The sequence below is a fragment of the Myotis yumanensis genome, unplaced genomic scaffold (assembly GCF_028538775.1).
Source record: "Myotis yumanensis isolate MYYU_CA2020_CCGP unplaced genomic scaffold, mMyoYum1.0.hap1 SCAF_8, whole genome shotgun sequence".
Lineage (NCBI taxonomy): Eukaryota > Metazoa > Chordata > Mammalia > Chiroptera > Vespertilionidae > Myotis > Myotis yumanensis.
The window spans coordinates 43,411,558-43,437,320 of NW_027223759.1; the positions used below are offsets into that span (position 1 = coordinate 43,411,558).

Here is a 25,763-nt window from a genome sequence, read left to right on the forward strand (position 1 = left end):
GTGCCTCCCTAGGGTGACCTTTCCTCCCCTAGCATATACTGGTCATGCAGTTTGGACCCCTAGACCTTTCATCCCTAGAGATAACATCTAGGCTTCAGTTGTATTTCAGCTCCAGGCCAGAATAGCCGCAAAACCAGACAAGCAATGCCATGGTTGACCTCAGGGCCAGCTGCATTGAATCATGACCCTCTGCCCTGGTGCCAGCCAATCTATCAATAGGAACCACAACCCTGAAAGAACATACCTGGAAAACTGCTGAATATTCTATTGAAATCTTCCCCTGGGACCTACCCTAAAAACGTCACCCTTAAAACCCTTAGGATGGACCCAGTTGCTCTCCCTTCCGGGAGCACCCCATGCCTCTTCGGTTCCCCCAGGCACTTACCATTACCTTCCTCACTCCCAAGCTCCAAGGGCCCTTCCTTTGCCTCTATTACTTGTTTCCTAAGCCCACTTCTTCTAGGAATTACTTCTCCCACCTCTGTGCTTTTATAAATAAATGATCTCTTATGGTTTGAGTCTTGGCTCTGAATTCTTTCCTTGCCAGAACTCAAGGACGAGGTTGCTGAACCCAGGTTTGGTCAGATGCCGCAGGTCTAACACCTGGTGCCCTTTCCACTGCCCAAACACTTTAACCAACACTTAGCTTACTGTAATTTTTCAAGTTACATTCTTGTATCTTTACACTAAAACCACCAGGATGATAGGAAGACACTGAAGTTGCAAGACAAGAAAGTTAAAGATGCAAAACAAACTAGAGGCTTTACAAAGGACAGACGCTTGGGGAGATATTAAGTGGGATCAGGTTATAAACATTTTTAAGTTTGAAATAGTTTTCCTTCCAAAGGACTAATTCAAATACAGGATTCCTTCTGGTTTCAACATGGGAGTTCTAAGTCTTCACCTAACATTATGGATAGGTTCTTGGAACCGCAAGGAAACAACATATAACGTAAACAATTTTACCATAGGCAAATTAATATACACAAGATTAAATTCTTGGAATTTCATCAGCGTTATAACAAACCACGTGAAAGCAAAGGTGCTATTGGAGGATCCACCGTATTCGGGACCCCTTCATTTCAAGCTCTGGAAGTTTTCCACCAATAACAACCAGTTTCCTCTGGGGAGACCAAGGGGATATGCAGGTAGTTCCCCTCAAAATATAAACACAGGCAGACAGGGACCGGGAGCTCATTCTAAATTAAGCACAGTGCTAAAGCTTCACAGACATTTAAATCTCTGAGTTAGCCAAGTCAAGGTCACGCTGCCTTGGGAAAGAGGAAGGCGGGATTCTGAACCAGGTCTGATTTCTTATTTAAATCCTCGCGCTTTAAACTCTGTGCCATAAACATGACTAGGTTAACAAAGAGAGGAATTGGCGGATCGCACGACGCTGGGGTTAGAGGGAAAGATTAAAGGCCTCTGAAGCTGAGTTTAGGAAAACACGACAAGAGGACTACCCACTGCGGCCGCCATCTTGCGGGAGCCGGGCGGCCGGAAGTCCCGCCTCCTGAGTCTAGTGACTGGGCCGCTCGCTGTGGGCGGGGCCGAGCACCCAGAGTCTCAGCGTCCAGGAGGCGGGGGCGGAGCATGAGGGTAGGCCCGGAGGCTGGGAGGCTCGCGGCGAAGGGCGGGGCCTGGAAGCGGGGCGGGGCCTGGAGGGGGCGTGGTCTAAAGGCGAGGCGGGGCCGCAGGGCCGGCCCGGGAGGAGCTGACCCGGCCACCGCTTCTCTGTACCTCACTTTCGTGGAACGTGACTGAGCTCCCACAGCCGGCAGCCGGCAGCCCGCAGCTCTCTGCGAGGGGCGCTGTGCGTAGGAGATGACGGTGATTTCCTCCCTGCCTGGCCTCCGCGAGCACCGACTCCCTTCTCCTCGCGGCCCCGGGGCTGCAGACGTAGCAGGTGAGATGGGCCCCCGGTGTCCCCCGCCCGGTGGATCTGAGCAGGTGGGCAGCGCCCAGCCCTCGGCTCCCAGGCCCGAAGCCCACTCACTGCCTGTGCCCGCCCGCCTCTGCCCCGCAGCGCCCGCCTTTAGGACGTGGGGGGCCACCGGGAAGGCTTACGTAGGGGAAGGGGCAGCTTGCTTGTCCCTTCTGGGGACAGGATTGCCATTCCCTTAGTTCGAGGGGCACCTCGTTCCACCCTGTCATTCTCGGGTTCTTCCCTTTATCCCAAGGGGCGCCCTCGGTATCTGCCCTCCTGGGACCTTCTGCCCATGCACTTGGAGAGTTGCCCCAAATTTCCTCCCCTACCCCCTTTCAGAGCATGTCAGTGACTCTGACGTGGTGACGCCCATGCCCGGGGGAGCCTGAAGGACCAGCTGGCCATCCCAGCCGCAGACCCCTCGCTGCCTTCCCACTTGGCTGCTGCCTGCCGGGCAATGGGTGGCAGCTGCTCTCGGTGGCCTGTGCGGTTAGCGGCTCTCCACACCCTTCTCTTGGAGAGCCAAAGTCTACAAGGAAGGGCCCTGCGCGGGGCTCCCACGCTGGGTCCTGAGCAAGGACATTTGGTTCCCCACAAGCAGTGGGCGTGGGTGGGTGGTGTGGCTGTTGCTGTTGGAGGGTGCTTGAATAGTACCACCCTCTCCCGCTGTTCCCCGGGATAAAGGGGAAACGGACAGCCCGGGAGTTTAAAGCTTTCTCTTTGAATTTAATCAGGGGAAACCCTCTTCCCGATTTTTGCTTAATATCAATTAAAATGTCAGTGGTTTTCTGGTGTTATCTAAACAAAATACAGTGGTTTGTGTATAGCATGTGTCCACCGCTGCCCCTTGTACTGACCGGTCAGTGTGTTTGTTACACAATGAGCTTTGTTTTAATGAGATGAAAAAACTGGATGTAACTTTTTAAAGAAACTCCCATTACTGTGGTTCCTGTTTATTTTAAAAGAATGCTTTAGATAGCACATTTTCCTCCCCGAGGGGACGGGTGGGGGGAATTTAAATAAGATAAAAATTTTATAAGTCCTTTTTAGTTATTTTGATTTCCCCCCAACTAGCAGGTATTCTTTTTACAATGTTGAGGAACATTAAAAGAAACCTCATGGAAAGGGGAAAATTACTTTTCAGTTTTTCTCTTAATTTTCAACTAACTGAAAGTTAAACCTGGACGTTACTACAACTATTTGACCATCACCTTGAGAAAAATGAAGAGCTCTCCCTTCCCTGCTAACAACTATTTAAGATCAAACTAAATTAAATTGAACTCCTCTTAATTGTTTGGTATAAAATAAAAACGGATAAACTTATGACCCATCCTGTCCCTCTATCTTAGTTGAAGGATCTCTAATACCAAATATTGTTTGAAGAACTGACATAGGGCAATAAGGTATATTTAATTTGTTATTCTTCTTGTAATAATTAGGACTACAGCTCCTAATAGCAATTGCTACCATTTTAAAAAATGTACTGGCACTATTACAGATGTCCTCCATCCACCTCCCCCCTGGGCACACCTTCACCCAGCCCCCCACCCCCTCCCCTGGCCGTCACCACACTGTTGTCTGTCTCCATGGGCTATGCATATGTGTTCTTTGGCTAATCTCCACCTTCTTTCATACAACCTCTCTCCCCCATTTCCTTTACCTCTGAACTCTGTCAGTCTGTTCCACGTATCCATGCCCCTGGCTCTATTTTGTTCATTAGGTTATTTTGTTCATTAGATTCCACATATAAGTGAGATCATATGGTATTTATCTTTCTCTGTCTGGTTTATTTCACTGAACATAATAATCTCCAGGTCCATCCATGCTGTCGCAAAAGGTAAGAGTTCCTTCTTTTTTATAGCTGCATAGTAATCTGTTGTGTAAATGTACCACAGTATTTTTACCCAGTTCTCTACTGATGGGCACTTGGACTGGTTTCAAATATTGGCTATTGTAAATAACACTGCTATGAACATAGGGGTGTGTATATTCTTTCTGATTGGTGCTTCAGGATTCTTAGGATATATTCCCAGGAGTGGGATCCTTGGGTCAAAGATACCATTTCTTGAAGTCCTACTTTGTGATAAACTATGATAAGCTTAGTATAAAATCTCCAATCCTCACAATATTCTTCTAAGTAAATTTTTACTCTAATTTTTCATTAAAGAAGCTAAGCTTCTGAGAGGCTAGGTAACTTGACCAAAAAGTTGATAAGAGATAAGGCCCAAAATTGGGTTCATGTCTTTTTGACTCTTTTCACTGAACAACTACTAGTTTAGTTAAAACTATTGGTTTAAAAACTATTGGAATGCATTGATAATGTGAGTGTGGTACAAATAAGGGGTAGTTATTAATACTCTAGGCAAAGAAATACATATAGAGAACTTTGAAAAAAATAACAGAAAACTGGGGTACTTTATCACCTTATTCTTTAGCACTAACTTTTAATGGCTCCAAATGTTTAACACCTTTGTTTAATTGTTTACCAGCTCCTACTTCAACCATGTGTACCTGTACCAACCAGTAGCTTTCCCAGGATATAATTGGACGCTGACTTGCTAAACTTCAGGTATGTGAATATTGTAGGTTTTGTGTATAGTGACCACTCCTGTCTAATCCCGTGAGAAAAATACTTGTCCTGATCCAGATTAAATGTAAGTTTTTAAATGGTTCCGTTTATACCAGGGTAGCACAGAGACAATTATCTCATTCACACCCGAGTATCAGTTATTGCTGGTCTCTGGCCTGCCACCAGGGTGTTTTTAATGTGATGTAGATGTTTGAGAACTTAATCTGGGCATTGCACATTTCGGGAATGAGCTTTTCTACTTTCTATCTTATATAAGGTCACTTTAGATGATTAACCGGAATAATTACTTATAAATTGGCAGTTGCTGCCATGTTAACTTCAAGTTACTAATAAGAGCTGATTAGTTGCAGTTATCTAAACTTCATGCTCATGTGTCCCTGGCAGCAAGAGGGGAGTCTGAATATAATATTAGCATTCCTTGCTTTAGCATTATTTTGAACATCTTTAGAACATTTTACAACACATTTGTGTTCTTTAACATTTAATGAACAGCGTTAGAACATTTTAGAACACATTGTGTATTCTTGGACCTGTTACTGTAGTGAAAAACTTAGAATACTTTATCATCCAAAAAAAAAAAAAAAGAGAGAGAGAGAGATTTCTGTCTATGAACTAGATAGTTCCTAAAAGAGAACATTGATTCACTAAAAAATGAAGTAAATATACACATATGGAGTCTTTTGTGTGTCATGCACTATTTTAGGTGGTAGGAACATAACAATAAGTAAAAACATGCACAGACTCTGTTTCTGTGGCACTTAAAGTCTACTAAAGGAGATAGACATAAAACAAATAGCCACTCTAATGCATAGTATAATTATAAAATGAGAAAAGTGGCCAAACCAAAGGAACATGATTATATTTGAGAAAAGAACTGTGGCCTGGCTGTGGGGTTAGAGAAGCCTTACCTGATAGAAGCAACCCCTGGACTATATGAGTTAGAGGATGAGTAGGCATTAGTTAGTATGTAGGGAGTGGTGGGTGGGTAGAGAAGAGAACATTTCAGAGTTAACTGCATGTGCAAAGTCCATGTAGCACAAAGGGACTGGGACATTCAAGAAGGCCAATGTATGGCTGGTATAAAAGGAACTAAGAGTAGGTTGGTGGAATGCCATCATTTTTTTGTTACATTATCTCTCTTAAGATGCTACCAAAATTATATTTAACTTTCGTTAAGGGATTACTGTGTTCCAGATGTGATTGATAATCTCAAGTTCCTATTAGGTGGGTACTATTATACAGATGATGAAAGTGATACCTAAAATATGTTACTGGTTCAAAGTTGATAAGTGATACTCTACTATACCCTTCGTCCTATCCTATAGTCAAGTATGGCCACAGGCTGGAAAGGCCCTTTCTGTCTAGTGTGTCTCCTTGACGTAACCCTGAGAATTTCTGAAATTTCTGGAGAAGTTGAATGCAGGTGAATATTCAGCAGAGACTCTGTGAGCTCCATGCTCTTAATCAGTAGGTGGAGCTCAAGGGTGGACCACTGGAAAGGACCCCGGTCACCACTGCAGCTGTATTCCTCAGGTCTGATATCGAATATAGGACAACAACATAAATATTTTGCACTGACCCACCTTTGAAAGTAAAGAGGTTACTGTTAGTGAGGAAACACTCCCCCCACTCCTGCCGCCCTTTTATTGCTTGCATTTTTCTCTGATGGTAGTTTAAGAAAAGTATGTGTTATTATTTGGCCATTTAATAAGCCTAGGTTTGCCAATGTATCCTTTCAATTAGAATTCTTCCTACTGATAGTCACACTGAACCTTTCTTCCTTCTTTCCAGAGATCTGGTTGGAGTTGGAGGGTGAAAGAAAATGAGTTCTTTTTCTGATTTACCTGCCAAGAACTTAACCATTGCAGTCAATATGACCACGACTTTGTCCTCAACAGTAATGCATGGATTTAATTCCACTAATGACTCATCTTCGATGTCAATAACAAGGCTTTTTCCAGCCTTACTAGAATGCTTTGGTATAGTTTTTTGTGGTTATATAGCAGGAAGGACCAATGTCATAACATCAACACAGGCCAAAGGACTGGGAAATTTTGTCTCCAGATTTGCACTTCCAGCTTTATTATTCAAAAACATGGTTGTACTTAATTTTTCCAATGTGGATTGGTCTTTCCTATATAGCATCTTAATTGCCAAAGCTTCTGTATTTTTCACTGTATGTGTATTAACCTTATTAGTTGCCAGTCCTAATAGTCGATTTAGCAAAGCTGGACTGTTCCCTATTTTTGCTACACAAAGTAATGACTTTGCATTGGGATATCCTATAGGTAAGTTATTTTATATTTTTCAAGTTTCTAAAAAATTCAAGTGTTTTAGAAGGTACCAGGATGTAAGCCTTTTAATTTATCTAAGCATTTGTTAGTGATACTCTTATATCTAAGAAATATTTTGTACTTTTTTCTTAGCTATATCTTAAATTAGGATGAATTATATTTTTTCTTAACTTCAGAATTTGAGTTCTTGAAAGGTCTACCTAAAACAAATGGTCAAATCCAAATAAACTTTATGAATTTTCTTTCTAATAGTATTCTTTTTCTTCTCAATAATCATATATGAAAGAAGTATAATTTCCAGAAGAGATCAGATTCTGATTTAAATTATGTAAAAGAGATAGGTATATGTCTGTATAAAAAGTCATTACTGAATGTTAGCAGTGGAATTTTATGAGTGGCTTTTTTCATCCCTCATTTTTCTTACCATCTAGAACAGGGGTCCTCAAACTTTTTAAACAGGGGGCCAGTTCACTGTCCCTCAGACCGTTGGAGGGCCGGACTATAGTTTAAAAAAAAACTATGAACAAATTCCTATGCACACTGCACATATCTTATTTTGAAGTAAAAAAACAAAACGGGAACAAATACAATATTTGTATTTGCATGTGGCCCGTGGGCCGTAGTTTGAGGACCCCTGATCTAGAATATATATTACTAGAGGCCTGGTGCACGAAATTCATGCACGGGTAGGGTCCCTAGGCCTGGTCAGCGATCAGGGCTGATCTCGGGGGCCCCCACTGGCACCCACCTTGGCTGGTGGCCTGGCGCCGCCCACTCACCAACTCCACCCCCCCCACCCCACCCCACCCCCGCCACCGGTCGGGGCCTGTGGGCTGGGGGCAGCTCCTGCATTGAGTGTCTGCCCCCTGGTGGTCAGTGTGAGTCATAGCGACTGGTCATTCTGCTATTTGGTCAATTTGCATATTAGGGTTTATTATAAAGGATTTTACATTAAAGCTCATTTTTTAGTTGTTCTTCAAAATGTCAATGAACTGTAGTTAAAGTTAATTTTTTGTTTAAGAACAAAAGCAGTGAGGGCTTTTTCACCTTTCCAACTTTTCCTTCTTCATCTTTCCAACTCTTTAAGCAATCTAATTTTATGTTTCTATGTGTGTATGTTTTCCTGATGAAACAATAAACATACCAGTTTGGGATGTTGAGATATCTTGAAACATCATTTTTTTCCAGAACACTCTGCCACTAAGAAAATGAACGTTTTGCCCTAGCTGTTTTGGCTCAGTGGATAGAGTGTCAGCTTGTGGACTGAAGGGTCCTGGGTTCGATTCCGGTCAAGGGCACATGCTCGGGTTGTGGGCTCGATCCCCAATAGGGGGCGTGCAGGAGGCAGCCAATCAATGATTCTCATCATTGGTGTTTCTATCTCTCTCTACCTCCCCCTTCCTCTCTGAAATCAATAAAAATATATTTAAAATAAAGTGTAAAACTGCCATTTTTAAAAAAAGAAAATGTACATTTAGTAACTACTTATATTTTTATTTTTAAATTAAAGTTTATGTTGTGCTTTGATCATGTATTATAAAATGAGGACCTGAATATTACAGATCTAGTCATTCATTCATTTGTTCATCAATAGGGACCTGTTATGTACCAGTGACTGTGCTAGCTGCTGGAATACACCTGTGAACAACATTCTTGTACATTATGATGGAAAAATTAAATTAAAATTAAAATAATGACAAGGGCCATAAAAATAAGTAAAATAATATTATAGAGGGATAGAAATGAGAAGGTGCTTCTTGAGGTAGGGGATCAGTAAAGGCCTTTCTGATGATGTAGCTTCTGAACAGAGACTATAAAAAAACCTAACAAAATGGACAATTGAAATCTACCATTAACTTTCAGATTTCTTATCGTGTAGTTTTAACCTGCCCCCACCCCTCAGATTATCTCATTACTGGCACCAAAAGGATTTTGGTGGACTATACTTTTCATCTTTCTCCTCCTTTGACCCTCCTCCATCTCTTTTACTAGAAACAGAGGCATACCTTAAAATTAAATAACCATGAGTAAAGCAGGAGGTTTATGAGAGGGGAAAAAACTAGGCTCTTATATAACTGAGCTGTAAATAGTCAGAAACTAGATAGGCGTTCCTTTAAGGTTATTGAAATTTAAAATTAAGAATGAGCCAAGCATTAAAATAAAGCCTTTGGAAATAAAAGCAAGAAGTTAATGTGTTTATCTATCTCTTCAGAGCTCCATTAATAATGTAAGTTTGTCAAGGTACTTATGGTATTGCTCAGTACAATAGTGTTAAATATTTAATAAACTGTAAGTATATAGTTTCATGTTCTCGTAGATTAGTGAGCCCATAACTAAATAGAACTAACATTTGTAACTCTATAGTTGATAGAGTTCTTTCTTATTTACTTACCTCTTTTGAGGTGGGGCAGATATCATTATCCTCATTTTTAAGTAAGGAGACAGGCTTACAGAGATTTACTTGCCTTATCCCAGGTCAGATAGCTTACAGGTGCCTGAGACCCACACCTCCGTCTTCTGGTTCTAAACCCTGGACATTCTCTATGCCACACAGTTGTATAACATGCCCATTTAACCTTCAGAAGACCCAACTAGCCCTTGTCATACATTACTTTCACAGAGAATCAGCTTTTTATTATCTTTGCATTAATCTAAAAATATTTCACAAAATGAGTAGTAGTGGAAAAGACCTATTAAATTAAGTCTGTTTATTTTCATATCGAGGCAGACTCTCCAACTAAAAGCTGTAGTCAACCATATTCATCACTACTTTTCTTTTTTTTTTTAATATATTTTATTAATTTTTTACAGAGAGGAAGGGAGAGAGATAGAGAGTTAGAAACATCGATGAGAGAGAAACATCGATCAGCTGCCTCCTGCACATCTCCTACTGGGGATGTGTCCGCAACCCAGGTACATGCCCTTGACCGGAATCGAACCTGGGGCCCTTCAGTCCGCAGGACGACGCTCTATCCACTGAGCCAAACCGGTTTCAGCCATCACTACTTTTATGTCCCACATTAAATCAGTGAATCTGGTAATAATCATGTTCCCAGCAGTGTGAGAACTCAATTTCCCCAATGATTATGGTTATAGAGTTTGAGTTTGTAGTACTTGTGTGTTGTTTCAATATTTTAGATCACAAATAACATAAGAGCTTTTGTAATATTAGATGGTAAACAATACCTTTACCAGAATCCAATAGTATAGTTCGAAGTGCTTTTTCATGTATCTGCAGATTGGAAGGTGTGGTACAGAACTGCCGGGCTGTGTATCTGCTCCAGTGAGGTGATTTACTATTGCTGTCCATGCCCATCTGCCTTCTGGCCTTGTTCATTGTGAACAGAAAAGATTGTGTCTCTAGAGCGGTGGTTCTCAACCTTCTGGCCCTTTAAATACAGTTCCTCATGTTGTGACCCAACCATAAAATTATTTTCATTGCTACTTCATAATCGTAATGTTGCTACTGTTATGAATCGTAATGTAAATATCTGATATGCAGGATGGTCTTAGGCAACCCCTGTGAAAGGGTCATTCGACCGCCAAAGGGGTTGCGACCCACAGGTTGAGAACTGCTGCTCTAGAGAGAAGACCTTTTCAGTTTATGTGGCCTCTCCCACTCTCTTGTTCACAGATAAACATCATAGCTTATAAGACATACCCTTTTTTTTTTAATATGTTTTTTTGATTTTTTTTTTTTTTTTTTTTTTTTTTTTTTTTTTTTACAGAGAGGAAGGGAGAGGGATAGAAAGTTAGAAACATCGATGGGAGAAAAACACCGATCAGCCGCCTCCTGCACGCCCCGCACTGGGGATGTGCCTGCAACCAAGGTACATGCCCTTGACCGGAATCGAAACTGGGACCCTTGAATCCACAGGTCGATACTCTATCCACTGAGCCAAACCGATTCTGGCTACATACCCTTTTAAGACTACATTTGTTTCATAACATCAATCCAGTTTACAGGTGACTCAGGAGAAGGCAGATAATGAATAAAGGAAAAGGACAGTCATGTTTCCTTTTTCTCTATACTATGACAGTTATAGCGGTCTATGAAACTACATCAAAATGATTTATCTATACTCGGGTGACAGAAAACTACACACTGAAGCTGTCTGTTTCTTAAGAACAATTCCTTTTTTTTTCCAACTGATTTTAGAGAGAGGAAGGGAGAGAAACATCAGTGTAAGCGACAAACATGGATCAGCCTCCTACACATGAACCCACAATCTGGGTTGCCCTGACCGGGAATTGGACCCACCACCTTTTGGTGTATGGGACAATGCTCCAACCAATCGAGCCAGACTGGCCAGGGCTTAAAAACAATTCTTCTCAAATGTACTTAAAGAAATATGAGTGTGCCCTGGCTGGCTTGGCTCAGTGGATACAGCGTCAGCCTGCAGACTGAAGGGTCCCGGGTTCGATTCCAGCCAAGGGCACATGCCTGGGTTGCGGGCTCGATCCCCAGTAGGGGGTGTGCAGGAGGCAGCCGATCAATGATTCTCTCTCATTATTGATGTTTCTATCTCTCTCTCCTTCTCCCTTCCTCTCTGAAATCAATAAAGAAATATATATGTGAAAACTCCATTTAAAAAAAAAAAAGAAATATGAGTGTGAGAGGAAACCAAGGTGAAATGTTGATTTCAGCACATCAGAATGGTTTCTTGCCTTGGTCATTAAAAGATACTAATAGGGCATAGTTAAATCCTGTAATTTATTCCTTAAACAATGCTGATAGATAAGTATCCTGGCTAATCATAATTATGCTCTAGTGTTTGAGCTATAAACAAAAAGAAAATGAAGCATTTAACTATATGCCATTAAATAATAGGATGTTCTTATCTGGGTCTTTGTGGTATTTGCTAGGGCTTGAAAATCCGCCAGAATTAAAATAGGAGCCACAGTGGGTGGCTAAATTTATCTCTTAGTTCTTCAAAGCTATATAATAATTCCTCATAGTGAGTTTCTCCTCACTCCCAAGAGCCTTATTTCTAATTAATAATTAGAGCTTAATAGTTGATATAATGATTATAAATCTAATTTGTTAGTAAGGGTCACTGCTTTCATATATATTTTTTTCAGATTTGAAAAAACATCTTCAAATTGGTAGCAAAAGAATTGCACTAATTTATAAAGACATAATATTAAGTAATTATGCAAATGAATGGCAGAAGTGGACTGAAATTTCCCATGTTTAACCATAATCTTTTAGTAATTTAGCAAGTATTTATTTATTCCCGATTTTTTGCTGTCCCGCTAGACCAGTGATGGCGAACCTTTTGAGCTTGGCGTGTCAGCATTTTGAAAAACCCTAACTTAACTCTGGTGCCATGTCACATATAGAAATTTTTTTTGATATTTGCAACCATAGTAAAACAAAGACTTATATTTTTGATATTTATTTTATATATTTAAATGCCATGTAACAAAGAAAAATCAACCAAAAAAATGAGTTCACGTGTCACCTCTGACATGCGTGTCATAGGTTCGCCATCACTGCGCTAGACTATACTTTTGCCTTCAAATACCTGTCCAACTAACTGGAAATACCCCAATAATAACCTGTTTTATAAATATTCAGAATATGCAAAGGGAAGAAAATTTGGATATAAAAAGAAAACGGGCTAATGAACAACAATTATATATAAATTGTGTGTTAAAAAAATACATTTCTACTCTGAAACCTTTGACATTCATTGATGTGTTAATTCCATTCAGCAACTATTTTCAGGTTTTCTTAGTACTGTGCTGGGACCTGGGGGCTATAAAATGATGCCTCCAAGGAACTTAGAATGAGTTGAGGTGGCACTAATATGACACAAGTTACCAGAGTCACCCAGAGAAGAGGATATCCATGATACAGATTGCAGACTTGGTGGAAGAAGCAGCACCTGAGACAGGCCTGAAATAGTAGGCAAGAGTTAGATGAGAAACAAGAGATTTCAAGAAGTTGGGGGATGATGGTCAGTATGTAGAACTAGTCATAAACCTGGCATTTGTCGGGTGTAACTATGATATTAAACTGGCTGATGGAGGCTTTGCACTAAGGAATAGCTAAGTATTCCCAGAGAGATGAGCTGGTAAATAAGGGGCCAGTTGAGGAGACTGGACTGTGAATGTCAAAAGAAAGGTTTTATAGCTGTTCTTGTGGGCAGTGAGAGCTGTGGGAAAATCTTATTTTTTGAAAGTCAAGATTTAGATCAGTGGTTCTCAACCTTCTGGCCCTTTAAATATAGTTCCTCATGTTGTGACCCAACCATAAAATTATTTTCGTTGCTACTTCATAATTGTAATGTTGCTACTGTTATGAATCGTAATGTAAATATCTGATATGCAGGATGGTCTTAGGCAACCCCTGTGAAAGGGTCATTCGACCACCAAATGGGGTCGCGACCCACAGGTTGAGAACCGCTGATTTAGATGCTATTGTCAGCAGTGCATAAAATGGATGAAGGGGTGGCCAAGAAAAATCAAAAGGATATTGGTTGGAAACACATTAAGTAACCCAGTTTTGAAATTTTTGACCAATGGTATCAAAATCTGAAAAAGAAGAAAGTACTTGGTGATTGGCTAGCCATAAATAATAGACGGTTGCTCAAATTTGTATTGCTCTTTAAAACAATTTAAAGTCTTTTATATGATGGTGATTAAATGCTAGTGTGCCAGGAAAGTAAATTCTGAAAAAGGCATTAACTTAAGGGACTTTGTGGGCTGTAAGTTGTCAAAGTTTATGTATTTTATCTTGGCCATTTGGGAAAATTCTTATGCTCAGATTAAAAACACAAGGCTTTTCCAAAATATATTTTCCATTTTTAAAATTGAGTGGTGGGCAGGTATGGATGCGTTTCTCTTAGAATATCTAATTTAAAAAAGTTAGCCCTAACTGGTTTGGCTCAGTGGATAGAGCGTAGGCCTGTGGACTGAAAGGTTCCAGGGTCAATTCCGGTCAAGGGCATGTACCTTGGTTGCGGGCACATCCCCAGTAGGAGTTGTGCAGGAGGCAGCTGATTGATGTTTCTCTCTCATCGATGTTTCTAACTCTCTATCCCTCTCCCTTCCTCTCTGTAAAAAATCAATAAAATATATTTTTTTAAAAGAAAAAGTTAGCTACCTATAAATAGTTATTAAAAGTGCTGCTTTTTTTTTAATCATCACCTGAGGATGGTTTTTTAAAAGTTGATTTTAGAGGGAGGGGAGGGGAGGGGAGGAAAAGAGAGGGAAGGAGAGAGAGAGAGAGAGAGAGAGAGAGAGAGAGAGAGAGAGAGAGAGATGGATGAGAGAGAAACATCATTTGTTGCCTCCCGTATGCACCCCGACTGGGCACTGAACACACAACCTAGATATATGCCCTGACTGGGATTAAACCTGAAAACTTTTGGTGAACCATGTAACACTCCTACCAACTGAGCCACCCTGCCAGGAGCAAGTGCTGCATTTCTTCCTTAAAAGATAAAACCTTATGAAACATGAAAGAAAACCACTAAGAGTTGTAGAGCTAGTCCATCTGGTTTGGAAATCGGAAAGAATTTGTGAAATTTTATGTAATCAAATATGTTTTGTTTAACCACTGCTTCCTTTCAGAGATATTATAGACCTCTGTATGTGCTTAACTAAAAGGAAGGGAATTGAATCTTATAAAACGTCGTCTTTAGCCAGTGAGAACAGGTGAATTTCTACAGGTTATATAAACTAGTTGCGTAACTTTAACGGGACACGTGCCTGACATTAACTGAATTTAAGTATCCTGAGTAAGTAAACTAATATATTTTCCTACCAGTGTCACTTTATCTTAATGTAAATTGAGAAAGCTAATCTTTTACATTTTTTCACATGATTGCCTTTCTCCTGGTGAGTGATTGTGGCTGTTCTTTTATCTTTCTTAACCTCAAATTATTTAGGCATCAGCCTTTGTATAGTAGTTTGAATAATTTCAGAACTCATTGCCAAAAATGTGCCTAGAGACCAGGTTGCTTACTTCAAGGCTCTAAGTTGCCCTGATCAACCCATGACCAGGTCACCAACCCCCACTTCTACCAAGAAACTGTGAAAAGTCTGATCCAACCCACGTACCACTTCTAAGGAGACTTAACTTATGCAGTGGTTACGTTCATGTACAGTCAAACCCTTGAAAAATCCCTTAAATCACCTACAAAATATAGCACACATATTTTGTATATATTGTACCATTTCTCCTAAGTCTAACACAGCCTGATTTTTTTTTTCTCTAGCATTGTTGTTCTTCAGTGAACAACCAGTGAAGTAATTCATTTGCATTTGGGGACCTGCTTTATGAAAAACAAACAAACAACTTTTGTCTTCCTTAGAGAGTAGTTGAATATCTGGCTGTTATCTTCTCTGCCCCCATGTTTTCCCATTATCTTGTTTGACTTGACATCCATGTGAACTACCCATCGATTTCTCTGTCCCCTTGACCTCATCTCCAGTGATGTTTTTCTCTACTCCATTTCAGTCACTAACTAACATGGCCACCCTAGGTTATCCTGTACCTACTCATCTGGGAAATATTAAATTCAATAGCTCATTCTCTGACTTACTCTGAACTCCAAAACTTCCCACTGCATCTAATTCTTAGACTTTGTAGAGACTCCAGTCTCTTTTCTGTAGCATAGCTTGGGCTTAGTCACATCAGTGTTCATTTTTGAATTTGTTTTCTGCCTCTTGCTCCTCAATCCTCTGTACCCTGACTTCTACCTCACCACTCCAGTGGAACTTCTCTCTCAAGGGAACCAACAGCCAACTACCTTGTTGCTATTATTACTTAAACATCCTGTTATAACAATTTTACTTTAATTGTTTCTTTTAAGAATTTTACAATTCTTCCATTTTATTGTGACTAGTCTAAGCCTCTACTTCTTAGAATTTAGTGGGTATTACTAAAAATAATTTTTAAAATTGATTATTATTTTATAAGCTAAATGTTATTTAACAGTATGTTTTTCTTTTTTTCAAGTTTCCTGCTAAAATCTTTTTACAAAACAAGGCTAATGTGGTTGTTCTGCATTATTTAGATTTAATTTATAATATGCTATAATTACAGATAATATTATATACATAACTCATTAATATGTTTCTGTGACAATTATTTTAAAATCTATCCTAATTCTTGTTTTGCAGTTGAAGCTTTATATCAAACTACATATCCAGAATATCTCCAGTACATTTATTTGGTGGCACCAATATCTCTTATGATGCTAAACCCTATAGGGTTCATCTTCTGTGAAATCCAGAAGTGGAAAGACAGTCAAAATACTTCTCAAAGCAAAGTAAAAATTGTAGGACTTGGACTTCTACGAGTAATACAGAACCCAATAGTATTTATGGTCTTCGTTGGCATTGCCTTTAATTTTATTCTTGATCAAAAGGTGCCTGAATATATGGAAAATTTTCTTGATGGACTTGCAAATTCTTTTTCTGGATCAGCTCTATTTTATCTTGGTCTTACAATGGTAGGAAAAATAAGGACACTGAAGAAGTCAGCGTTTGTTGTACTAACTCTTCTCATTACTGCTAAACTGTAAGTTGAAGATTATATTTTGTGAAAATCTGATTTAGTCAGTTCATTGGGATGTGCCTGCAACTATTTTCTCCTTCAAATAGCTGGATGATAATAATTTCTCCTCATGAATAATTTTGTGATTTAAAGGAAAACGTGATGTTGATGTGTTGTGCAAAGTCATTTCCTATTCCATGTAGGTTATCCTTTCCGTTTTACTGTCAGAGGATAAAGACTACTGGTTTTTCTTCACCTTTTATATAATTTTATTTAATATCTCCTAATGTCCCACTTTGGTAATATTTTTTAAGTAATTTTGCAGGATTTCTGAATTTTCTAAATCTGTTAAAATCCATTAAAATCTTAGTTGTGATGAGAACAATAATTTTGAATATAAACTGTTTTTATCATCAATTTGGGGAAAATATTCTGTAATTCTGAGGGTGGTTGAAATTTCTAAATATATATAAGTCAATATGTATGATTAGTATCAATCATCTGACCCTAGCCTATCAAATAAAAAGTTATCAAACCCTTAGTTAATAGTTCTACAACTTACTTAGCTCCTTAGCCATGGCGTTATACTGCATGGTGCAGATGACATCGATTTTACTGCAAAATTATCCCAAGGTGCTTGGGGCATTCTTAACTATTGAATTCAGCTCTTGTATTGACAGTTAAATTTATGAGACCAGTGGAATATAAAATAGTTTCTATATTTTTAATAGAATACAAATGAATGTAAATTCTGAATATTATTTATGGTAGTATTATGCTCCTCAAAAATAAAGTATTAGTATTGGTACAGTACTAAATATGGTTCTAACAGTAATAGTATTATCAACTTATAAGTAGAATTTAAATATTCTCATTCTCTCTTTTTTCTGGGTCTTTGATCCCTATTTAATATTTTCATCTATTTTTTTTTATTGAAAAATACACAGAACAGTAGTTCTTTACTCCATCCCAGTGCATCTCTCTAGGTCAGCGGTTCTCAACCTGTGGGTCGCCAACCTGTAGGTCACGACGACCCCTTTGGGGGTCAAATGACCCTTTCACAGGGTTCACCTAAGACCATCGGAAAACACATATATATAATTACATATTGTTTTTGTGATTAATCACTATGCTTTAATTATGTTCAATTTGTAACAATGAAAATACATCCTGCATATCAGACATTTACATTACGATTCATAACAGTAGCAAAATTACAGTTATGCGGTAGCAACGAAAATAATTTTATGGTTGGGGGTCACCACAACATGAGGAACTGTATTAAAGGGTCGCGGCATTATGAAGGTTGAGAACCACTGCTCTAGGTGCTGCTGTGCCAGTATCATCAACCTTGTGCTTTTTAAGGGAAAGCTCTATTAGCTCAGCTACTACTGATAGTGCTTTTTTTATGGAATCCTAAAAGATCTGTTTAATAATTGACTCCACCGGGTCTGGATTTCACTAATTTTCTGCTCTATTTCCACTTGTTTCAGTTCCTTTGCTACACCTTTTTGTCTCTCCAAAGATGAAGAAATCATTGTAAGATACCTATTTTTCTACTGGTTTTGAGAACCTAATTGAACAGCATTGTTATCATTACCTGAACCATCTAAACCCTTAATCATAATAAAGATCAGCTTTGTTTTTCAAAAAGGAGTTTAGTAATTTTCTTTTTAAAAGTTTGCTCAGATTGTCAATATTTTAACATTTCATTGAACTAATAGAGGAAACAAGAAACAGCAGCTATTACAATTTTTACAAACTTTTTGCAAGAAAATTACTGTAGAGCAAAAACGTCTGATTTTCTTCTTCCCAATATTTCAAGTTGAGTTCTTGATTCTTCCAACAAAATGTACACAGAAGGCATGCGGAAAATATGTGCATGCATGTATTCTGGGAAGGAGAAGAATAACCTAATGCCAACCTTACTAGAACAATTTACCACCTGGGGACCAGCATGCTTGTATATCAAGTTATGATGCATTTCTTGTTTCTTCAGCCTGGTGCTGCCACTTCTGTGCAGAGAAATGGTGGAAGTCTTGGACAAGGGCGACAGTGTAGTAAACCATACAAGTTTATCGAATTATGCATTTTTGTATGGTGTCTTTCCTGTAGCACCAGGAGTGGCTATCTTTGCAACACAGTTCAACATGGAAGTAGAGATTGTATGTATATACTACTTTCTAAGTTTGATTGTTTGTGTGGTTAGTAGAAAATGAATTTTCAAGACACAGAAGTCAGCATTTTTATGAGAATTTAATATCTATAAGTTATTTCATGGTATATAAGAGGGCATCATGTAACAGTAGTTATTTAATCTGGGGTACTTATTCAGCCAGGACGTTTTCCATTAGTCTTTTTTAGTTTCAAGTATTTAATTGCTTTACTTATACTTAAGCCTAAAGATTATTTATGGAAGGATAACTTTTGAAATTTTGAGGGAAAAATTCTATTTCATTCATTGATAATTCAACTACCAGACGTCACATAATCAACTGCAGTAAATAGCTAAAATCAGTTAACACCAAAATGTTACAGTGTCTAAGTATATTGTAAATGTTATCTACAGCATTAGAGTAAATGTTTTTGTTTTTTATCCTCACCCAAGGATGTTTTTATTTTGATTTTAGAAAGAGAGGAAGGGGGGAGGGTGGAGAGAAACATCAATCAGTTACCTCCCATACATGCCCCAATCTGGGATTGAACCTGCAACCTTTTGGTGTACAGGATGACACTCAAACCACTGATCCACCCTGCTAGGGCTAGAGTAAATGTTTTTGAAATATAACATGAAGGTACTAAGCTGTTTAACAAAGATCAGTTTAATTTTTAATCTGTAAAATGTTTGCATAATAATTTTCTCTTTTTGAATTGTTTTTATTGCATATATTTTATGAAATAGTACGTAAGGAAACTGGTCATAAGTTTAATTAGATCATTAATATGGTTTACTTCCTAGAACCTAGAAGATAACCATGAGCTGTGGAATGTCTATTATTTGTTATGTGCAAATATAAGTTGAGCATAGATTGGAAAGGAGCTAAAGGAACTTATCTGTGTTTTCTTTTAAGAACTCACAGAAAGGGGGAATATGGTATTAGATAACATGTTGAATGCTGTGATGTCTTTTTACTGACTCTTGCTTTTATTTTAGAATGCCTTAGTGTGCTGTGGTTATTTAAAGTTTAAGGTAATTGTTTAAATGTGACTGTGACCCTTTCCTCAATTTGATTTTATTTTTGCAGATAACCTCAGGAATGGTAATAAGCACATTCGTGTCTGCACCAATCATGTACATTTCTGCCTGGTTGTTGACCTTTCCCTCAATGGACCCTAAGCCATTGGCATATGCCATCCAGAATGTTAGTTTTGATATAAGTATTGTCAGCCTGGTTTCCTTGGTAAGTACGGTTCAATGAAAGATGAACCAAAGAATGAGTACAAATAGCTTGGTAAGAGAAAGTTAGGGATTTAAAAATCTAATTTCGTAGGCAATAGAGAACACTAAAGCCTACCCATAAAATATAATATCAGCCTTCTGAGATTTGTCTTTCTAACTGGAGTTAGAGTTGTATAGCAGTTAAGGCCTGAGATTTAGTCAGACCTGGATTTGAGTCTGGCCTTATCACAAACTAGCTGTACATCTCGGTGGAGTTACCTTAATGCCTCTAAGCTTCAGTTTTTTCAGCTATAAAATAGACATAATAATTTTACCTATTGCCTTGGGTCAAGGATCACGAGAGACAATAAATGTGAAAAGCATTCTGTACATAGTGAGTCACTATACATATACTTGCTGTTGTAGAATCACGGGGTTGAGGGATCCTCGGGATCACATCTAACCACCCATTTAGTGTTCATGAAACTTTTTGGATATACTAGCATCTAGCTCAAATTAAACACTTAAACATTTGACAACTAGAGTATTTTATAAATCAAGTTGCCTATTAAATTCAAGCAGTATTTTGGCTAAAAAAAAAAAAGAAGAAGAACTTTTACTGTTAAAAGAAAGGAGGTGGGGATGAATATGTATATTGGCAACAAAAAATGCATAAAAAATGTGATTTTAGATAATTTTACTTTGGTTACATATTCTTAAAATCTATGCCCATTGGTAAGGGCAATTTGGGAAGAAAGACAATATAAGTTTTGATTGACAATGAGGAGAGCAAAAAGAAAAATCAACAAGCATACTTGGCTGGCCACTGTGTAGTTGGAATAGAAACCCAATCCTTTTCAATATAAGGAATGCACGACAATTAACCATAAGGTAGGCAATGTGTATTTTTGAAATAAGATAGCCTGGAATTTAGATACTGCATGAGTCAACATGATAGAAACTAAAAGGGAGAAGAACTTAGTGCATTGTAGCTGCATCTCCCTCTAAAGCTCTTTTCCTGAATAGTTGCCTATAAACCTGTGTCCCACCCCAACCACCAAAGGTAGGGGGAGGTAGAACATGGCCTTGGTCAAGGCATTAATTCTTAAAGATCCTGTTATTTTTTGTACAGTTAACTTAGCATAATATCTTTCCATGCTTTTTATTTTACTTTGGATATAGTAATTTATCTTAATACCTTTTGGGAACTAGGCAGATGAAAGTAGATAAGATATTGGAATTTCTTCCTGAATCAGGATAAAGTGGATTCTTTAAAGAGACTAATCAATGAATTTTATATGTAATTATCAAGATTAAGAAACCTGAGTAACTTTTGAACCTTTTGTCTTTAAGATCTGGTCTCTAGCTATTCTTCTTTTGAGTAAGAAATATAAACAGCTTCCTCATATGCTTACAACTAATTTACTCATCGCTCAGGTTAGTAAACCTATAGATATTTAGAACTATGGTTTTCTCATTGAAAATTACTTCTCTGTGTTTTTTCACTTATAAAGTAAAAAATGTTTTTTACCAAGTACAATCAATTATAATTTGATTATAATTAATTTATGCCTAATTTATTAAATATTGCAATAGGTCTTGAACTATATAAAGTTAAGGTTAATAATAGCATTTAATTATAATTTTGGATTTTTAATAGAAGTAATTGAATCATTAAAAATTGAACTCTCACAGTCTTATTTTTCTAGTTAAGTCTTTGCATGTCTCAAGTTATAATGGAAAGAAATTTAGCATTTTTTATGTAAACCATTACTAAATATAAGGTTAGTATTTAGAATTTTGTCATCTGTTTTAATTGAATATGTACACCATTAAAGACTCTGTATAAGAAGGATTTTTTTTTACCATAAAACTTGAAGTTTAGTATAACAGTATGCAATAGTTGATAATTATTCAGCAATAATTTAAACTGAATAATTATATTTGCTGTGACTAAAACATGAGTATGACTCATGAATATGACTGACTGTTTCTTTACATATTTTGTTCTTCAGTCTATTGTCTGTGCTGGAATGATAATATGGAATTTTGTTAAAGAAAAAAATTTTGTTGGACAAATTCTGGTGTTTGTTCTATTATACAGCTCCCTCTATAGCACCTACCTATGGACAGGTAAGTTGGACCATGAATGGAAATTTAAGTCTGTCCCCCTCTCCATCACTAGAAGCCCTCAGCTAGTGATCTATTTGAAGTCTCCTAGGACAAGATTAAGGCATTCTCTCAGGCAGTTCCACCTACTGAGGGAGGCAGTCTGCAAAGCTGAGTCCTGTTTCCCGATGTACTCAAATTCTGCCTGGGTTTGGGTAGTTTTCTCTCACGTGGTCCTTTTCCTCTGGGTCTTGGCTCTAGGCAGCACAGCTCTCCTTTGGAGACACGAAAAGGACAGGCACTGGGGAAAGTAGGGAATGGGCAGAGAGGTCTGAGGCATGTAAGGTGTATCCCAGAGCTCACTATTAGAGTCCAGCTGAACTGAATGAAAAATTCTGGCTCTGCCTTAAGCAAATGACTTCACTTTTGCAGTCTCCATTTCCTCATCTGTAAGACTGGGTCATCGCATCTTACAGAGTTATTTTGAGAATTAAATGAAATATGGGTATTTATGCCTGGTACATGGCAGACACTCAACAAATAGAACTATATTATTAAATAGAGAGGAAAATAGTAATATGAGAACAAGAAAAGTAAGGAGTAAAAGGGTATAGAAATAGAAGAGTACTCAGTAATAAAGACTATTTCTCATTTTAACGGGCTCCAGAAAGGATATTTAAAATGGTTTAGCACATTGCTGTTTTGAAGTATAATATTTATTTGAATGCATTCTGGTATGTTTGTGAAACATTCTATCTGGTTGTTTTGTATTCATACCACAAATGTGAACCTGGAAAATGGCACATAAAAGGAAATTGTAGAATGGTAGGGCTGGTGATAGCCACTGTTAGGCAAGTGTCAGGAAGTGGCTGTGAGAAACTGGCCTTTGATTTCATGCCTTCAAGATCAAAAGTGGAGCCTAATGTAAGTCAACAACCTTTTGAAGTGAAGCAACAATGTAAAAATTCAGTGCAAAGAGAAGGTTCCGGCTTTTTAAAGGCAAGTGCACCTTGCTTAGCATAAGAGACTTCATGAGATGTCAAGTTAAAACAGCTTAAGGACTTTATTTCCAAATACAGGTAAACCAACTTGATCTCTAATACTTGAGTTTATTGAGGCTAAGTTTATAATAAGAATAGGGAAGCAGGAAATAGGTCAATGTATCAAAAAGCCACAAGTCTCCCTGACACACTCTTCAAACATGCATACCAAAATCTATCCCAAAATGTTCTGCATTCCCTGACCCTGATGAAGGGGCCCTTTAACCTTGAGAATATTTTGATATAATAAATTTTAGACCTAATGTAACATTTTAAATCATCCCATTCAGCCATCTTTAATTTCTCTCATTTGCATACCATCCTCATGATTTTTGCCATATCTGCATACCACATGCCCTTGTTTTTTCCTTAAAGTTGAGTCACTTTTTTTACTTTAATAAATTGAGCCGTATAGCAGTAAAATCCCAGGTTTCATGTGATAGATAAAAATTTTTGAAGCACATGTTAAAATAAACATGTAACTAGTCAAAAAAAATTTCACCCTGTGCCACCTCTTGTCTCTACACTGTTGGAATCACTGGTCTGCTTTAAATTTTTGATTTTGCAAATTAGGGAAATAAGGCCCAAAGAGTTTAGCTGATTCAGCTTTGTCAGTGATAGAGCCAGGACTATCACTGATACAGGACAGATTGCACCTGTTCCTGTATCAGTCTTTTCACAAGGAGGAAATAATGAACATCAGAACTTTAATGACCATCAGTATTGTAACACAATTGGCACACTTTTGTGATTGGTTACTTGTATCCGTGGCCCTTTGAAAACCTGAGACTATAAGCGTTTACAAATGTATTTAGAGAAGAGCAGCGATATTATAGTATCTCTTGACCTTGAGTAATGTGTGGTCCCTTTTAAAGAAAAAAAAATTCTCAAGGACCTCGGTGTTGATTTACATTATTTCTAGCACAGGGTTACTCAATCTGTACAACCTTAATTCTAGGTATGAATTCCTTATATACAGCTAATATACAACTTTAAAACTAAAGCAAATTCACAGATGAGATTCAAACAAAACTATAAACTCAGTAATTCTAATTAGCAACATTTATCAACTGACAAAGGGTCTTGTTTTCCTAATCTGAATCAGAGTTTTAAATGTAAAATGGGGGGGTGGGGGGGGGGAAAAGAAATGTAAAATGGAACTCACTTCTCTGGTTAGGGATTTTTGTTGTTTATCTTTTTAGTTTGGCCTGTCTTTATTTCTGTGGGTTTATGATCTGGTTTTCTCATTGCTTTTTCTCTCTTCAAACGGCCACAGAACCTTCGTTTGTTCCATGTGTTGTGATATCGTTTAGCCTTCATTTGGCTCAAACTGAATATAAAACCAAAAATAATCTCTAAAATCTTAAGTCCGAACTTTGGTTATAAGGTGGGCAGTTAGGTGATTGTCATTGAAAAGATACCAAAAGGACTTAAAATTTCTCAGATATTTCCAGGTCCTGACAAATGTGTCTTAGGAACCATCAAGGCCCATTGATCTGAGTTTTAGAAACACTGATAGAATTGGACTTGCCTCCCATCAGGTGGCTGGGTTCCCAGTCCTGCTCTGCCCTCTGCTGGCTATATGGCTTGGGCAAACTCTTGTTTCTATATCTGTAAAATGAAGGTGTTAATTTAAAACAGTGGTCCCAACCCTCTAGTTGTAGGCTTCTATAGCATGTAGAATTTGTTAAATAAGACATTACTTTATAAATAATTGGGTATATGGTATAAGGAGAGTTGAAGAACTTTAAAACATTTGTTTTTGTATTAAGTTAATATTATATTTAAGGTCCATCATATAGACTTGGAGCATTTAAAAAAAAACAAACCAACAACCTGCATAAGAATTGCTGGCTCTTTCTTAGCACAAATAGAATGGGAATGTTTTTATTATTAGAATTGTTTCATAGCCGCTTAAAAACACAACCCTCCATTTTCCAAATATACTTAGATTCCAAACACATCAGTCAAAAGAATAAGATGATTTGGGGCTTTTAAAAAAAAAAGTCCTCATGTATAAAACAAGAAGTTTTGAATAAAGACATGAGTTTGGAGGGAAAACTCAAATTATTTTGAATTTAAAAAACCTGCTTCAAAATATTGGGGACAGCACTTACTTAGGAGTAAATTCTAGGGCAAAAACTACAGACTGCTCCTGAAATGAACTTAGTTAAATAAAATTCCATGAAGTCTGAACAACATCAAGAATAATTATGTATCTTTCAACCTTTATTTCTTGTTCTTAGGCCTTCTAGCAATTTCTTTGTTTCTTTTGAAAAAGAAAGAAACAGTACAAATTCCTGTTGGAATCATCATAATATGTGGCTGGGGGTAAGTTGGTAGCTTTCTGTTTGTTTACGTGTTTCTGTATATACAGTGTTAAACAATAAAATTTGACATCCATGGCTGAAAGAAAGGGTTTATTAGGCCATTGCTAGCAGAAGAGAAGACCGTTTTGGGGGCATGGATTTTGAACTAGCAGCTGCATGGCTAGGTAGGAAAGACAACATGTCCATTGTCTCGCAGTTTGCAAGTGTTTTTATATATTAGGTAAGGGAAAGGGAGAAGAAAGATGTAAGGTGTTGAAAGAATTTATGTTAGCTATAGGCAAAGGGGTGGGAGAAAATGAAGTAGGCCAACTCTGGGATAGGCGCAGAGTCTACACAAAGAAATGTCCGCTCCTGTGGATTGGCTGCGGGCAGCAGTCCAGAAAGACCACGTGCAAACAAAAAGCAGAGACTCCTGGAGTTTGATGGTGCCTGGTTAAAACCTAATCTGTGGAAACACCAGTCAGGCGTGGATCTGCACCTCAGTACTGAACTAGGCCAGGCAAGAGAGACAGAGATGATTCCTACCAATCTCTCCAACTGCACAGACGGCCTCACCTCCGTTAGAATATTTCCTCCAAAATAT

The 25,763-nt window shown here is 38.1% G+C and overlaps 1 protein-coding gene across 5 annotated transcripts in view; it reads left to right on the plus strand.

The window, feature by feature from the left end:
• Positions 1-1,722: 1,722 nt before the first annotated feature.
• GPR155 (G protein-coupled receptor 155) overlaps positions 1,723-25,763 on the plus strand; it is a 43,768-nt gene continuing 19,727 nt past the window's right edge. For 2 of the 5 annotated variants that reach the window (XM_070422729.1, XM_070422728.1), the window contains exons 1-9: positions 1,723-1,906; positions 4,417-4,496; positions 6,309-6,805; positions 15,947-16,346; positions 18,322-18,487; positions 19,568-19,723; positions 21,055-21,138; positions 21,717-21,834; positions 25,097-25,181. In XM_070422729.1, the coding sequence (XP_070278830.1) occupies positions 6,340-6,805; positions 15,947-16,346; positions 18,322-18,487; positions 19,568-19,723; positions 21,055-21,138; positions 21,717-21,834; positions 25,097-25,181 (1,475 nt within the window). In that variant the 5' untranslated portion in view covers positions 1,723-1,906; positions 4,417-4,496; positions 6,309-6,339. Of the gene's footprint in view, positions 1,907-3,647; positions 3,765-3,893; positions 4,497-6,308; positions 6,806-15,946; positions 16,347-18,321; positions 18,488-19,567; positions 19,724-21,054; positions 21,139-21,716; positions 21,835-25,096; positions 25,182-25,763 lie in introns of those variants that run through there. The other 3 variants (XM_070422725.1, XM_070422727.1, XM_070422726.1) reach the window with 3 other exon arrangements.